Below are 17755 nucleotides of genomic sequence, written 5' to 3' on the forward strand. Positions count from 1 at the left end.
TATAGAATTTGAGGTTATGAGAGATAAAATAATAAAAAAGATTTAAATTGTTAGAGAAAGACACACTAATAGTAGTATGTCATCAACATTGCTGAGTAGAAGCTTACAGATATAGACAGACCATAACAGCAGGGTGAACATTTTACAGGCCCTACTTGTTTGGTAAAGTGACTTTCATCCACTGTGAGCTGCCTCATTGACTGCATTTGACTCGTGTTGAAGCAACAACGACCTCTGGCTTTCAAAATATGTAATGACAGTCTGTGTAGAGCGGTATGAACTAGTTCTGCAGGCTGTGCAATGCTTTCTTTGTGTGAGCAGGCCCCCTAAACCCCACTGTCACATGAGATCACTAATACTCCATGATGACGGTGGGCTTTCTGTGTGGCTTTTCAACTTTATTTATTCAAAGTCATCTTTGAAAGATCACTTTGCAAAAATACTACTACTACTAAATACACTAGATTTTTAATGGTTAAAAGCTCAGATGTGTTCTCTATCAAGGTCTGTTTTCTACTAAATGGAAACAACTTTGTTGCACATTGTTTGCTATAAGCGTTTATTATTCATGTAGACATAGTGTCATTCACCTCGCTTTGATCAACAGTGGTTGTTGTTGTTGTTGTTAGTGTGTACTTATTTAATGTTTTCCCCCAGCATCCTTTATATTTACACATACACAGGGGTTGGGTTGAAACAGAGCTCCAGCTAAGCTAGTAGGTGCAAGGTGGCCTCTGCGCGTTCCAAATGCGCGTTCGCGTCAGAGAGCTAGGTGGGAGTGGCTTGTAGTTGAAACATAGCGCGTCAGCTCCTCGTCCACCTGGCATTACTTACTCACTCGGACCACATTAACGGCCGCTGTGAGAGGCTAAAGAGAAGCCGGCGCAGACTGCATACTTCTTTTTCTCTCCTTCTTTTACTAAAACTCTACAATGGTGAGTATTATTTCAATCTGCTGAAATCTCCACATCACATTCCTGTTTGTTTGTTTTTCCAATTCCTGTGCAGTTACAGTGTGCGTCAGTAACTCTCCACAATCTGTGTGCGTGTTTGGAAAGTGTGTCAGGTTAACGGTGTGATGCAGCAGCTCAGCTCCCCCTGTGGCCTCCTGCAGCAGGATCCCTTGTGTCAGAAATAGCTTCTTTGCTCCATGACTGGCAGTAAAGCTGAGGCTGCTGCCCTGGCTGGGTGAGCAGGTGCTGATGATGAGCCATTTTCAGTGCAGGGCAGATAGAAATAACACAGATTTAACGTAGATGAGGCAGTGTGTGTTTGCAAATATTGTATGAGTGGAAAATCTTTCCATGCTGCTAGGTGTGTGTAAAGGCCGTCAGTGAAGAATGTAGGTGTGTCTCATAAATCTATCAACAAGTCATTCCAGATTGACTTCAGGTTGTAACAATTTTAACTCCAAATTTAACCCACACAGTTTGAACAGTGTGTTATATACATTAAAATTAGTGGGCCGTGTTCCTCTGTGCTCTGGTTGTAATGTAGTTGTAATGACGTATCTCATGGGATAGAACTTATGGAAAGTCACCCAGGACAGACACACAACTGTTGTGCCATGTTTGCACAGGCTTGTATAAACACAGCTTGTTAGCATTGCCAGTACTGCTTATAAAACCAAATGGTATCAGTGTGTACTGAGCACACTACTACTACAGTGTCCGCCCTCACCAAACAGTCCTGATGCACAAAATCTAGTTCCTGTGTGCACATTTAATTTTACATTTTAGTTACACTAAGTGCATGGCAGCTTGGCACAGAGCTAACCAGAGTACTGACACTTAATAATGAGTATTTTTGTACCTTCAGACATGTCATGGAGGCACTAAGAATGTGACCTCAGAGTGTGCTCAGGAGTATATTTTGTGCATTGTGTAATGTAGGAAGCTGTGGTCTACTAAAGTATGTGTTTGGTTAACATTCCATGTCGTTTGTTAAGCACAGTTGGTTCAAAAACAGCAACAGCAGCAGAAGCAGCTACCTGAAGGTAGAGAGATAGCAACAGCAGCCAGTCAGTGAAGGCTTATCATGCTCCTCCACATCATTATGTTGCATTCTGGGTATTTGTATTTGTCATAATCTTTGAGCAAAATGGATCACGTGTAAGAAAACACAGACAGAGAGGTGAAACCCACTGTGAGCTTAACTATCACAATCCAAATCTGTATCGTGGTTATTTAGTGCACCAGTTATACCAAATATCATGTTAGACTGGCTCACAAATGTATAAGCATGTTGTTCCAGACTGATGTTTATTTACAGCCAGAACTAAAGGGAAAACACATGCAAATAACTCAGGAACAGAAGGATTTAACATGACCTAGCTGAGGTTTATTATCTGGTTGTCAGTTATGGTACTTTACATCTGATTTCTAGAACCTACTGTGACAACGAGGCATTAAGAGAAATCTGTTTCAGTGCCTGCTGACCTGAAAAAGCTTTCAACAGATTGATGGCTGTGTGTCTCTGTGTCTTTCACGCCTTACTTGTAGTCTGTCTGTGTCGTATAATGATGTTCTTACTTCTGACGTGTTTAAGTCAAACAAAACTGGAATCTCCAGACAGTGTGGTGACAACTGCGACACACCCTGAGCATGAAAGTGTTGCCAGTTTGAGACACTGTTGTTGTGAATGCCTTTTAAAACATGCTATGATTAAAATAAAGAAATGTATTTATTATTTTTACAAATGCTTTCACGAGATGAGCAGGAAAATTCCGCTTGGTGGACAGTCAGTGTTTACAGAAAGAACCAGGTGTCATGTTGGCATGAGGAACTTAAAATAGCTGCAATGCAGAGCTCTCCTGACCTGGAAAACAGGACACACATGCAAGGAGTCAACTTAAGAAAGCTCCCATAGACTTTCAATGGGAACAACAAGAGCTCAAGTATATAAAAAAATCAAAATGTATTATTGTATTGTATTGTATTGTATGTAGATTTAATGGACTTAAACTATTATAGAGGATCAGGTTCCAGTCTACAACTACCCACTGACTCCAAACACTCGCCCACCATCTGATCACTGAGAAGGGGAAAATTGGGGGACGAGTAAAAATAGTAGGCTGACATGAGGCAGGGTGGTAATATGTGTACCATATGTGACAGGTTGTCACTGTTCTCAGTAGTGGAGTGAAATGATAGGGGTGGTTTGACAGCACTTATTTTAATTTTCATGACCCACAAACAGATTTTAACCTAGATATCTAATTAAAAACTGGGGACAGAGAAATGACATTAGTTATTGTTATTAAAATGGAAGTATTACTGCACTGGATTCATTTTTCTTTGTAAATCAGACAGTATATTTTAGCAGCATATTAGGTGTTCTACAGACAGACTCATCTTGTTTGTGGATCTGGTTATCATATAGAAGTGCCATAAGACCACAGAGCAGTCTGCCTCCTTAATTGGCTCCACTGCTCACAATGATCCAAACCTTCAGGCATGTTATAGGACAGCTACCATATAAACAGCATGGTGAAATCTATGAGGGCTGACAGATGTACCCATCTTAAGGTTTACATTATCACATTACAGAAAGCAAGACAGTACCAATGTAAAAAAAAGTGTCCTATTGTTTATGTGTCTGTGTGTTTCATTTACTTGAGATGTCTGGAACTTGGTACCTGAGCTGACTTTATTGCAAAAGAAGATGTTGTTAGTAGCCATTGTTAGAAATGCCAGTGATTAACAATGCACTATATAAACAGAGTAGCAACATGTCCATGGAAGGGCATCTGACAGTATTGTGTGTATGACTGTATAATTTAAAGAGATGCAAATAGATGAATGCTAAAACAGAATGTGATGGTGCATTCAATTGTGACCAGGTAAATCAGTATTTCTAAGATCTTGTTTAAAATGTCACATGGATGGATTTATGAAAATCAGTTTCTAGGAGTTTCTAAGAGGAAAGATGGTAATGCAAATACAAGAAAGAATTTTCCACTGCATTAATGACCACAGCCAAACTTTACATGTTGTCTGAGGATTTATATCCTCTAACAACATGTGGTTTCTCATAATTAAGTTGTTGCACAAATATCAAATGCGTAGTTGTTCTCAGAAGTCAGCCCTCATGTAAGCTCATAAGCAGCCTCATGATCTCATGTGACTGTTCAGCGCAGTCACATGAGATACAGTGACAGCTGCAGTAAATGTGTTCAGCTTGAACTTTCACCTTCAGCTCTCTTCATCTCATACATCTCTATGCTTCCATCTAGTGGTGGAGCTCCTTAATGACACCCTTGTGTTCTTAAAGCAAATTTTATGCATATAAAAAACTGATTGTGGTTTAATTTTGTCATCCTTCTTTTCTTTATCTTCTCCTGCAGCGTGAGTGCATCTCTGTCCATGTCGGCCAGGCTGGTGTCCAGATGGGCAACACCTGCTGGGAGCTCTACTGTCTAGAGCATGGCATCCAGCCGGACGGCCAGATGCCGAGCCACAAACCCGTCGGCGGTCATGATGACTCCTTCACTACATTCTTCAGTGAGACTGGAGCTGGGAAGTACGTCCCAAGAGCCATCTTTGTTGACCTGGAGCCTACTGTCATTGGTCAGTTGTGTTATGATGTGTAGCCTTTTTTATGAGTGAGGAATTTCAGAGAGCAGTTGTTTGTAGCACAGACTGATGTGAAGCATTGCAGAAGTGAAAAAACTTTATATGTTGTTATCTATTTACCTGCCCATCAGATCAAACAGAGAAATTTAACACATATCTGTTTTCCAGATGAGGTGCGAACAGGAACTTATCGCCAGCTGTTCCACCCCGAGCAGCTGATCTCAGGAAAGGAGGATGCTGCCAACAACTACGCCCGAGGACACTACACCATTGGCAAGGAGATCATCGACTCTGTTCTTGACAGGATCCGCAAACTGGTAAGGCATTCAAGAAGTACAGTAGAAAGATGCCTGTACAAATTCAACCGGTCAGGGATTTTGCCTGCAAATCAACTCTATATGTATTATTCATGTATATCTGTAATGCATGTGGGTGTAATTTGTAACCAGACCCAACCTTTCTGATTGTTTCTTTGTGTCTTCAGGCTGATCAGTGCACTGGTCTCCAGGGATTCTTGGTCTTCCACTCCTTTGGTGGAGGCACTGGCTCTGGTTTCACCTCCCTGCTGATGGAGAGACTCTCTGTAGACTTTGGTAAGAAGTCCAAGCTTGAGTTTGCCATCTACCCAGCCCCCCAGGTTTCCACTGCTGTGGTGGAGCCATACAACTCCATCCTGACCACCCACACCACCTTGGAGCACTCTGACTGTGCCTTCATGGTGGACAATGAGGCCATCTATGACATCTGCCGCAGGAACCTCGACATTGAACGCCCATCTTACACCAACTTGAACAGGCTTATCAGCCAAATCGTCTCATCCATCACCGCCTCACTTCGCTTTGACGGAGCTCTGAATGTGGACCTGACGGAGTTCCAGACCAACTTGGTGCCCTACCCTCGTATCCACTTCCCTCTGGCCACCTATGCGCCAGTTATCTCTGCTGAGAAAGCCTATCATGAGCAGCTCTCTGTGGCTGAAATCACTAATGCCTGCTTCGAGCCAGCCAATCAGATGGTGAAGTGTGATCCTCGTCATGGTAAATACATGGCCTGCTGTCTGCTGTACCGTGGTGATGTGGTCCCCAAAGACGTCAATGTGGCCATCGCAGCCATCAAGACCAAACGCAGCATCCAGTTTGTGGACTGGTGCCCCACAGGCTTCAAGGTGGGCATCAACTACCAGCCACCAACTGTGGTTCCTGGTGGAGACCTGGCCAAGGTGCAGAGGGCTGTGTGCATGCTGAGCAACACCACAGCCATCGCTGAGGCCTGGGCCCGACTGGATCACAAGTTTGACCTCATGTATGCCAAGAGAGCCTTTGTGCACTGGTATGTTGGGGAGGGAATGGAGGAAGGAGAGTTCTCAGAAGCTAGGGAAGACATGGCTGCCCTTGAGAAGGATTATGAAGAGGTGGGGATTGACTCTTTTGAAGAGGATGAGGAAGGAGAGGAGTATTAAACAGGCCTAGCTGCCAGGTGTTTTCAGCCATTTTCTAACCTTGGTTCTTTATAAAGCTAAAGAAAAAGCATGTACCGAATGTTGCATGTTGGCTTGAAACTTAACAATATATGGTTGTTTTTTTAACTCTACCTTCAGCTGAGGGTCTGAAATTGTTTTTGTTCTGCCATCAAGGGTGCTTATGACCGCTTTTGTGTGTTCAATATTTGTTTTATCAGAAAGATTGATTTAATTGATATGTGTTGTTGCTCAATAAATCCTTACCCAAAGTACTCTGCCTACAGTTTATTTTCTGACTTAAAGCATTAAAAAAATTCTATGAGGCATAAGACTTCTGAATATATGTGCCACGATCATGTTACTTCTGTGTTTTTTTTATCCACTCAAATCTATTCTCAATGTTCTGTCTACAGATAGATGGACCAATCAAATCCAGCCAGTGCAGCTACCTGTCCTAGTTACATAAGTACTAAACACTGGTGAAATGTGTGATCTTACTGGTCACAATTGATTTAGACATTTAATACAAGAACTATAAAAGACCTCTTATGATACAGTATTTAAAGCAAGCTTATAAAGGCCATTATAAGATACAAGCATATAACTGATTCCTGCTTTATTTAGGCCCCGTCTAAAACAATTAGTACCAGGTTTGTGCATGTAGCTTCTGTATTAGTTGCTGCACACATGCATGTTGTATGTCTTCTTTACCACAAGGTGGGCTTATACAACATGAGGTGCACTGATACCAGAAGTGTCACCAGTGTGCTTTCCTGTTATTTTCATGTCACTGGTACAATTATTAATATTATGTTGCACATGTTAAAATAAAGCATCCATGTTTACACATAGGTTATTTTCTGTACTGTTGTTGTGGTGAACTTTTATTTCTGCACACTGGAGGGCGCAATAGACCCACAGTATGTCAACCTCAGTAGGTGACAGCATTATGTTGAATATCAATCCATCCATAGTTCAGATCAGCTCAGCAGTTCAAGTTAGTCCAGAGAAAAATTGGTTTTATTTTCAAATATATATTAATTGATATTAATTTTATAAAACTGAGCAATGGTTTATGCTACAGGATTTTATGTTTTTAATAAACTATAATCACAAGTAATATTTCAGATGTTAGCAGTGCACTTTATATTAACACAAGGTGGTTTGGGACAAATGCTGCAGAGCTCTACACTGACTGTTGAGTACAATCCAATACATGCAGAGACAGTTATTCTTCTCTCAAGAAAGCTTACGTCCTGCTATGATAGCTGCATCCGTGAACTCAAGGCTGTCCCAGCATGCAGCAGATGCGCTTAGACCAGTTATCAGTCATGTGAAAAGCTTTGGAACGAAAAGAATGTTAATGAACCTCTGTGAGATGCGTCATGCTGGTACCACTGTGATCGAGCTTTACTTCACTGCAACCAGTTAGCAAGGCTCTGAGAGGGGGTTCATCACCCAGTTGAAGAGTCACCGCCTTAAACTCTCCTCAGCCAGTGGCATCAAGGTCAGTGTTTAGGGATGTGGATGGTAATCACTGTGACATAAAACACATCAGAATGCAATGATGTTTTCAGACACAAGCACCCTTCTCTTCTTTCTCACTCCTTTTCTTCAGAAATAGCACACACTCACAGACTGTAATAATTATGAATATGGATTAAGAAAGTCAACTGATGAACTAAATATAGCACAGAGTACGTCACTGACATGTTTGACTCATGTATTAAAGTCAAAAGTAGACTACAATGCATATTAAAGGGGTAATTTGTAAGATTGTTGCATAAAAAAAGTTTCCATATCAACAGAATGAGATAAAATTTCAGCTATGACATTATGTCAAAGGGGTCAGTGACTGTGGCACAGATATCTGCTGAAATGACTTACAGCTCATTTAATTCTTGATCTTACTGTCGGTGTATTGCTGCTACTCAAATTTCCCTAAGGGACTTTCTCAAAGGGATTAGTATATTCTATTCTATTCTATTCTATTCTATTCTATTCTATTCTATTCTATTCTATTCTATTCTATTCCTGTGTCTAAAAGGCTCACAAAGGCCCACGTTTCTTGCAGCATTTAATGAAGACACACTGATTCCATTAATGTGTGCATGTAGTGTAGTGTAGCAGCATCTTCCTCTGGAATCAGAGGCTCAGAGGAGAGTGGTGAGGGCAGCTGAAAGAATTAGTGGGGCCATGCTGCCACCTATAGAGCACCTGACCCAAAAATCCTGCCTGACAGAAAGCCACCAACATCATCGCCATTTGATTACTATACACACACAGCATCTAAACAATTCTGTGCTGTGCGACTTGTAACAGATCTTATGTTTAACTTCTACAGACATAAGTATTCATAAGTATTGGAAGTGTTTTTTGGATGTGACCACCACATTGAATGTGAAATGAAACACTTAAGATGTGAGCAAGGTCAAGATTCACAGCTTTTGAAAACAGTGTGGCATTGGTGTCAGGTCTTCCTGTGGCAGTAACAGCTAAAACATTGGAGTGCTACAACACTGTATTTTACATGTTCAGTCTTGTTTATCCACAATGCAACAAAAAAAAATCAGTCACATATTTGGGTGTATTATGATAGCCTTGAGGTGCCGCTTTCAAGCAGAGCTGAGGAGTTCTGTATGTACACTTCTTCTTTTTGACTTCACACTCCCAAACTCAGCTCCAGCTGACACTGACTCAGGTTCAGCTCCATGTGGAGACACAAAAAGCTTTAAGATCAAATCATGATTTGATGTTAGCTAAACATTTACACGCAGAGCAGCCTCTGTTTCGGTTCCATTTATGTATATGTGTCATTTGTCTTGGCTGTTGCATGCTCAGATAATCTCCCGGCCCCTGTAAGTCCAGACAACACAGTAAATGGAGGGAATGATGTTTAAAGTTATTATGTCACTGAATACAACCAAATCAAGTCAATGTTGCATAATGCTTCAACTGGTGATTCAGCTGTTGGCTGCTGTGCTACAATCACATCTCAATTTATGAGCTCTCTTGCCTGCATCAGCACTCTGCCTCTTGGAGAGCACTCAGAAAAGTGCAACATGAAGCTCTGCAAAATCTATGTACTCCTATTTAACCACAACACCACTTATATCGGAATGTAATACATATAGCGTAGCTTCAAATAATAAATAGTATGAACCAAATTTCTTTTTAAAAATTGACTTATTTTGCAGTAATTTTTCAACTGGGCTGTACTCCTATGAGACAGAAAGGAGTCTCAGCATGTATATTGTTCAAATGTAATCCCAATACTAGAGCTCAGCAGACATAGTGGCTTCATATGACCTAATATTTAATTGCTAACACATAGTTTTTTATGTCTATCATAAAATATGCAGAAGAAGAGCAGGTACTTTATACATGGTGTCACCTCATAGTTTAAATGTGCTTCATCTCTATTGGCTCCAGTATTCTTAGTGTGTGTAGCAGGGTATGCATCACGCTCAGCAGATAGTGGAGCTGAACAATGTCTTCATTATAGGCTGATGGCAGTAGTGTATTAAATATATTTCTGGTTAGTTAGCGTGGCAGTTCGCCAACTCGCTGGTCAGTATAATAAAGTACATTTTATAAGCTAATATTAACATATCACACAAAAAAGGGCTGCAGCTTTGATGCATGTTACAACCTTACAATGCAACAAGTGCACAACATTCACCTTAACCCTTCCTGGCTGTTTATTTCCTGTGTTATTTAACCAGTGTGATATCAGTCATATCAAACTAGCAGCTGACTTTGACTTTAGGCAGCTACAGCCACATACCAGAGAACAGCTAATCTGAGCGCAGAAGATTAGATAAAATTCAGCAGGTTAAAAGGTGAATTTTTACTTCTACATTAGCCTGTCTGCTCTAGTGTGACGCGACACAAACTACAGTCAAATTAGGTTGGTGTGTCACATTACCAGTCCATTAAAATAAAAGTTGTTTATAAATTAAACTGAATCATTGACTTGCTTTTTCGCTTTGTGATGAATCACACTCAGTTCTGCTGAATGTCAAGTCATTCTAATGAGGTGTCTCTCTGTCTCTTCATGCGTCACTCCAATGTGAATTTATGGACCTGCTGCCAGATCCTGTATCTTGATCTGACCTTGACTACACATCCACACAGGAATGTCTGCTGATAATGTATCAGCCTGGGTCAATATCCCACCTGACTACTGTCTGTTTGCTCAGATCAGATGGACTAACCCGAAACTCAATCTTCAAGCTCATTTCAGTCGATACTGATCACTCCGCTGGTTGGAGGGAGGCACAGCCTCGGCTCTGAAAAAAAAGCCAGATTAGACTCTGTGGCAAGTTCAGTGAGTGAGTGTGTCTTTCATGAGGCAGAGCTTTTCCCATTTGTCATGCAGGATGACATTCTCCCGGTCTCTCCTTTACATGTTTCTTCACCAGGATTACAAAGGATTGTTTGCTGATGTCTGATAATGCACCTCTGAGTCAACTCCACACAGATGAAAGAGGAATGACGCAAGTGTGTTGGGTAGCGCTTAGCTAAACAGCAGAGGGGTTGGTGGGTAATGTATGTCAGACATTTTTGAAAATGAGTGAGATCTTTTAACTGATCCCTCTTAGTCTCAGAAAACACACACGCATGCAGTTGTGGTTCTTTCCCAATCCCACATTAAAGCACTGCTCTCTGATTTGGATGGTCTGACATGTGGTTGTCATCATGCTGTCACTGTAGCAACAATGTAAAGTCTTGTGTGTCAAACAGGTCTTACATAATCTACTGTTTTATTCTATAAGGGCAGAGAGTGTATATTTCTCAGTGGTCATGAATAATCAAACCAGGTACTGCTTTTTATTTCTGTTGTAAAGTTGAACTTTTTAACACGGTGGTCAGTGGGCATTGACCTACTTTTGGAGCCAGCCACTAGTGGTCATTGAAAGGACTACACTGGTAAACTTTGAGCACCGTTGACATGGTGAAGAGAAACAAAGCATCCAGCTAGGCCTAGAAGACAAACTGAAACTTGTCTGAAATCTCTGCATCATGTCATAATAGTTAGGTTTGTATCATAAACAAAGTACATGGAAATAGAATTAGAATAAAACAGATTTATGACGACAAAGGCTGCCATCTTTAACTACGGTAGCCTTGACACCATTTGCTTGGCTAACATGGTACTGACTTTTTCCCCTAACATCCCCTCACTGCTTCCCGTCTTCCAGCCTTACTTTATCTGGGTCAAAGGTAAAGACTGCATCCCCCTCTTCCTGTAAATCTCTTCCCTGTCTGTCTGACTGTACAGTGCCGTGTGTATTTTGGCAGCAAACACACACACCTAACACACACTTACAGTTAATGTGTAGAGCTCAACATAACTGTCTAACAGATAAGAATCAGGATTTTACTGCCTCTATGATCATCAAAGCTACAGAGACCTTCATTTGGGACTGCCTTTACATCCACTACATGGGTGAATTATTGCAGACTGTATGGCATCACTCTTCCCAGATAGTTATCTTCCTAGTGTTTCCTTATGTCATACGCACACCAAACTACAAGCACAACTGGTAACAACATGCAGGTCTCCAGCAGGTCTCCAGCAACTCCCACCTCCTTGGGGATTTCAAGCTGCTTCAGGCTTCCAGCACAATGTGATACAAGCCTTCCACTGAGTCCTGGGTCAACGTTGGGGCCTCAGGGAGTCTGAGAATTTGCATTTATAGTGACCCTGACCTTTGACCATCACATTTAAAGTAGTTCATCCCTAACTTCAAGTCAACATTGTAGAAAAAAGTCTTTTAAGGCATTTCAGAGTTATTGATCATGCTAATTAGATGGGGATAGATGTGTTGGCTGCCTAAACCCACTCAATACTTAATCCTTGAGTTCAAATGACTGTTTGTACCAAAAAGCTCATGGAGGAACAGAAGGCTCCTAGAAGTGTTATCTTATTCAGCTGCACATACATCTCAAAGCCGCTGTGGTAATGTGAGGTTTTGCTGCATCAGTCTGTCATTGAACACTAGCTTATCTTAGAGCTGCACATGCTAGAGCCAAACCAACCACATGCTCCTAGAGTGACTTCTCTTCCCTCTGACGGTTTGTGCTTCCTCTGCATTTACATACTAGATGTATTGGACTGACGAATAGAGGTATACACAGTGAGGGGTGTTATGTGATTCATTGTTCCACTGCAGAGAGGAAGTATGCTATATTGTTGCACACACTGTTACACCATCTGCTGTTAAAGAGTGTTCATCGTGCTCCTGCTTTGCTTCCTATGTTTGACTATGAATCGTTCTCTGCACTTTGTCAAATTTACACAAGCATTTTAATTGTCTTTGTCTGCAGCATGCCTCAGGCTCTGCATCTCTCACACTAAACTCCAGAGCTTTGGTACCTACAGGAGGAGGCCATTTGTCACTTATGCACTCAGTGAGGTGCCCTCCATGGGAGGGGAGGTGATCATCAGGCCCAGCAGTGATGCAGTCTTTGGTTGGAGAAAGGGAAAGGGGAGGGGGGAGGGAGCAGCTTTGGAGGTGACATCAGTTGCTTCTGACGCCAGCACAGCACCAGCTCTTTTTTTCCTCTCTCTTTGTCGCATAGAGGTCTATTTATGTGTTGTTCTGTCTTTGAGTCAAAATTAGTGAGCTTTAGTGACGATTTAATATCACATTTCTTTCCTAAATATATTATTTTGTTTCACTTATTGCAGATTCTCAGCCTAATGATAACATGATTACACACTCATATCTGCAGACAATACTGCACACACACAAAGAAACACAGCTAAGTGCAAGATCAATCACACTATCACACCACACCATACTATCACTGTCTCCTCTCTGCTGCTGTCAGTTTTCATTTTAGTGTGTAATTCCTGCCTATTTAAACTTCAACTCCAGAGCCCAGTCAGAGCTCATCAGGATGACGTCAGGATGGGGTCGAACTGTCAAACACATCTCTCTGTGCAAAATTGTTTGTGTTCATGACTGAAGATGTAACGCTTCTGACAGTGTGTTCAGAGCAGGTTTAACTGCTTTGTTTGTTTTGTTTTGTCTGCAATTGGCCATTATTTTAAATATGAACCCATACTGTGCATGTGTGTCTGTGTGTGTGTGTGTTAGGAAGCTTCAGAAATGTCTGCATGTGTATGATGAATGATGTGCAGTGACATTTAGAACTCAAATGATGCATGTGCATGATGAACACAAACGATAGAACGGTTAAACACTCAGAAATGTCGCAGTGTGCCAACAAACAGGAGTGACAACATGAAGCGGCGTTAACTAACCAGGAGATTTCATCAGACTGCTGCAGTGAAAGTGAACACAGTCACAAACCAGGGCAAATGTTAAACATCAGGACACTGTACTAACAGCACAAAACAAACACAACAGCACAACATTAAACACACCGCTTCCCCCAGACGACCCTTGACCTAAATGTCTCACAGTCCTGTTAGTCTCACTGCTGTTCTCTCTGTAATCTGCAGCCTTGACGTGTTTAGACCCCAGTGAGTGTTGTCAAAGAAAAAATGCAACAATAAACTCACTTGAAAAGGAGATGTACATTTCCTGTAAAGCTATGTGGTACATTAGCATCATGTCAGCCTCCACCAGTCTCTACAGTGTCCAGCTGTTTTATAAAGAGGAAGCCACACCTCTGTGACACAGATTTAAAAATATTATCATTAGAAAGGTCCTGTTTGATCCCCTTTTCTGCTTTATTGTTACTGCGACTAAAACCTCCCACACAGCTACAAATGTGTGTAACTAGTTATACTGTAACCACACAAACAGCACCACACTGCATCTAGAAGAGCTTGGCCTAGTTAGTAAACAGCTTTTGTTGTGCCTGTTGAGGACACACACATACATATGTATGCAGGCACATGCCTGCACACGTCAATGATTCTGACACAATACAATAAACAATGCACAGCGAGAACAACAGTGTGGGGCCCAACTTTCTCTATCATGGAATTTCTTCCTGGATATTTCACTTTAATCCTGAGCAGCTCACACACATTCAGTTTGTATATTTTTCTCACCAGGATTAAAAGTTAAAATCCAGACCAGTAAACGTCACTCTATGTACAGCCTAATTAAAACAATAAAGGGCATTTATGAGTCTGCAGCAGAGTGATTTCACACCCTTATGCACACTTTTATTTGCTGCCACAAACAAGCAGGCTGAAGCCAGCATAATCTTGTTTTAAACATGACGTGACACCTGTTATAATCGCTCAGTCATGTGCACTAAATGCCAAGGAGGATTATAGCAGATGTCATGTCATGGATTATGGAAGCTTTATGTACTTGTATGGATCTTTCCTTGTCACCTTCATGGAAAGACCATGGGTAACCACTATAATCTCATTTGTGTGTCTGTGTGTAGTGTGCACTCATTGTAGAGTGCATCACCGTGTCTCCAAAACCAAACATGTGGCTTCTTGCAGTGTTTTTCTTTCCCAGTCCTAAAGCCTGTCTGGCTGACTCTCATAGTATTGCAGGCGGGGGGGAGGGATGACCCACAGCTGCTGTCTGACGTAAATGCAGCACAGACGTTCTGTTTGTGCGGTCACAGCCCCTCTGACAGCTCTAACCAGTTAATGGGTTACCTCACACTCCCTTCCTCTTTCCTCCAGCAGCACTTCTGCAGGCTTACAGTCAAGCCTGAGCAGATGCTAAGAGCCTATTGACAATCAGAGTGGAAAAAGTAACAAACTGTCATCTGTCTGTAATGATGCCAGTTAAAGCTGATAAGTGCATATAAGTCTGAGACATATGGACAAATCAGCATGCATAATCCAAGCCAAGAGAGAGCAGGAGCTCCATTTAAGCTTTACACATGAAGTTCAGTTTACTATTTATGGTCTGTGAAATATAGATGGTTGATCTGTTCAATTAAAGAGAAATAACTTTGATGATGTCACCTAATTTCCAGTTGGTTGCTCCATCCATATGCTAAATTAAATTAATCAAAGTAAATATCTACTGAAAAACATCCTTGTTTTATTGTGAGCATGCAAATATGCTACTGCCAGCATTGCTTTGCCTTTGTGCAGCCTGCCAGTTGCTATGAATGCTCTGTTGTGTCAATCTGACAAGATGTAATGATGACAGCAACACGCTAATTTTCTGAGCTAATATATGGTATTGTATTTTACTGTTGTACTGTTGTATTTTCTGTAGGCTAACCACAGTATTGCACTTACAGCAAAAATCAAACTGATGGACAATACAGCTCTGCCTCCACACACTGTACAAAAGCTAAAATACCTCACTGCCATGTTGGAAAAAGACGCCATCTTGGAATCAGACTGTACACAGTAGGGGTCGAGAGGTGAAGCTGCACAGTTGCTGTTCCAGCCGAACACCCACCCACTTCTGCGTGCCCTCTCAATTTGCTGTGTGGCTTGACTGCTCAATTAGCTGCTGACTGGGACATTACTTTGTCCTTTTAAATCAATAATGACTATTTATTCGAGTACAAATGGATCAAGAACGAATCATCCATCTTTATATACAGCAGATGTGTAGCATAATGATACCATAATAACAACTGCTGCAGACTCTGTCATTTGGAAACTGGTTGCCAGTCCTTCTGTTTCGACTATGTGGCCAGCATGATGGCTATTGAGCATGTAACAGGCCCATTGTTTCACATTCTTCACCCCTTCTGTGCTAAATGTTGCAAGAATTATCACTATGCATGTGGTTAAAATTGATTATATCTTGTAAATGCAAACTTGGAGGCTTGACCCATTCAAAACTACATATGAAACACAATCACTGCACATATAAAAGTGTTCTTAACAGATATATTTACCTGCCTTGTTGACTGATTTTTTTCACCCTTTTTCTCTAACCACCCAACCCATCACATTGATGTCAGTGTTTGTGCCACTGTATGATGCAGGCAGATAGATATGCAAACCACAGACCAACTGACTCATTTCACTGAAGGCTCAACACACCCAGTAACAAACCAGTCAAGTGTTATCTGTGGATCTTTAACAGAAAGCATCAGAGCTGCACCATTAATGCAGAAATGCAGTACAATGAGGACTGTTTTTTCAGCTGCAGCAAAAGACATCTCTGGGAAATTATGATGGATTGGTGCACATCAGAAAGGATTCTGTCACTCTCACTGATCAAATAAAGTAAAAAAAAAAAACACAGACCGTGTGTGTGTACATTGTTTACACAACTGTGTGTCTACATCTGTTTAGCTTAAGGAGCTTTGCTTTTTGCAGAGCATCCACAATCCCCTGCTTCTCCATGAATTGAGATATTGAACCGCAGGAGGAAATTTGACATGTAAACACAAAGCCATACCACTAGCAGTGCAGATTTGATTAGTGCACGATGATCTCGCTGGAAGGCTCAGATCGGTTAAGGGGATTGTAAACGTGCCTCAGAGACTTTGACGCAGGCTGCTGACATCATTGCCCATACGTCCTTTTGACCAAGCAGTCTGCTCGACGCTCACTCCAACGAAGGAGGAGGAGGGTGGAGGGAGAGAGAGAGAGAGAGGGAGGAGGAGGGTGGAGGGAGAGAGAGAGAGAGAGGGAGGAGGAGGGGGAGCAATGACAGTGAGTCTAATTTCTATAAGAAGAATGGGAGAATATTAAGGAACAGATGTGGCCTGTCAAAGTATATGGTGGAAAAAAATTTGCACTAATTTGAAAAAAAAAAAAAAAAACAATTAAATTGCTGACAGCAGCCACCCACCCAGGATATTTATACTGTCAGACCTCCAAGAAAATAATTCCACCTTCTGCATACCTGCAGAGCATCATTAAAGCTGCACAAATGTCACCATGTGTCTGACACTAATTACACACATAGAGTATCACACTGAGATAATGATATTTGACTCATAACGTGGGAGGCAGGGGTCTCATGGAATGCATACACTGCATATCATTCGGCTGGCGTCATAAAGCTGGAGGTGGGAGAGGCCAGAAGAGTGCAAACACGAGCAAAAGTTCAGGAGAGGAATGTGCAGTGTCTTATTTTTAATCATAAATTCATGGACTAAAGAGAAACCTCTTATCTCCACAGCTAAAAATGGCAGACGGTGGTTTGACTGTGGATTGTGTGCTTTAAGCTGGATGAGCAGATGCTGTCGTGCAGCACGGCAGGTGACTCCTCTGCTTGCTTTGCTTCCTTGGATATACATTTCCCTGCCCCGAGTGGCCGACCTTTAGAGTCAGGATACAATGTGAGGAAGAATGAAGGTGCCGTGGGAGGCTAAAGGCAATGAAAACAAGAAGGGGGCTTTGTGCTGCAGTTAATTCGAGGTTAATCATTAAAGTGATCACTGGGTGGCTAGGTGTGGGACGAGGGAAGAAGAGAGCTGAACAAAGAACAGAGGGGGAACTGTGTCATGCTATCAGTTAGCTGCTTTTCATTTCACAACAACCCTGCAAAACCAAACACAACAAAGAACAATACATCATACAGACAGTTAGGTTTTACATTTGTGCTGGAGTCATACCATCAAATAGAACTTACAGTAAACGTGGAAATTGTTTTTATTCTCTCAAATTAGACAAAAGGTCAAAGATTGCTTAAAAAAACAAATGCACTCATGCTACCACATCAAATGTTGCTATAAAAGCTGTAAACATGTTTCAGCTGTAAAGCTGGTCACTTTCAAAATGGAGGTCTATGGGGACTGATTCACTTTTAGAGGCAGCCTTCAATAGACGTAGACCTTTCACCTTATG

General features: G+C 41.5%; 1 protein-coding gene across 1 annotated transcript; it reads left to right on the forward strand.

The window, feature by feature from the left end:
• The first annotated feature begins 783 nt into the window (after positions 1-783).
• LOC114453834 (tubulin alpha chain-like) lies at positions 784-6305 on the forward strand. Its single transcript, XM_028433746.1, has 4 exons — positions 784-935; positions 4346-4568; positions 4743-4891; positions 5059-6305. The coding sequence occupies exons 1-4, from the start codon at positions 933-935 to the stop codon at positions 6031-6033; spliced, it is 1350 nt and encodes a 449-aa protein (XP_028289547.1). The 5' UTR covers positions 784-932; the 3' UTR covers positions 6034-6305.
• The last annotated feature ends 11450 nt before the right edge of the window (positions 6306-17755 follow it).

Source organism: Parambassis ranga, chromosome 21, assembly GCF_900634625.1.
Source record: "Parambassis ranga chromosome 21, fParRan2.1, whole genome shotgun sequence".
NCBI classification, from domain to species: domain Eukaryota; kingdom Metazoa; phylum Chordata; class Actinopteri; family Ambassidae; genus Parambassis; species Parambassis ranga.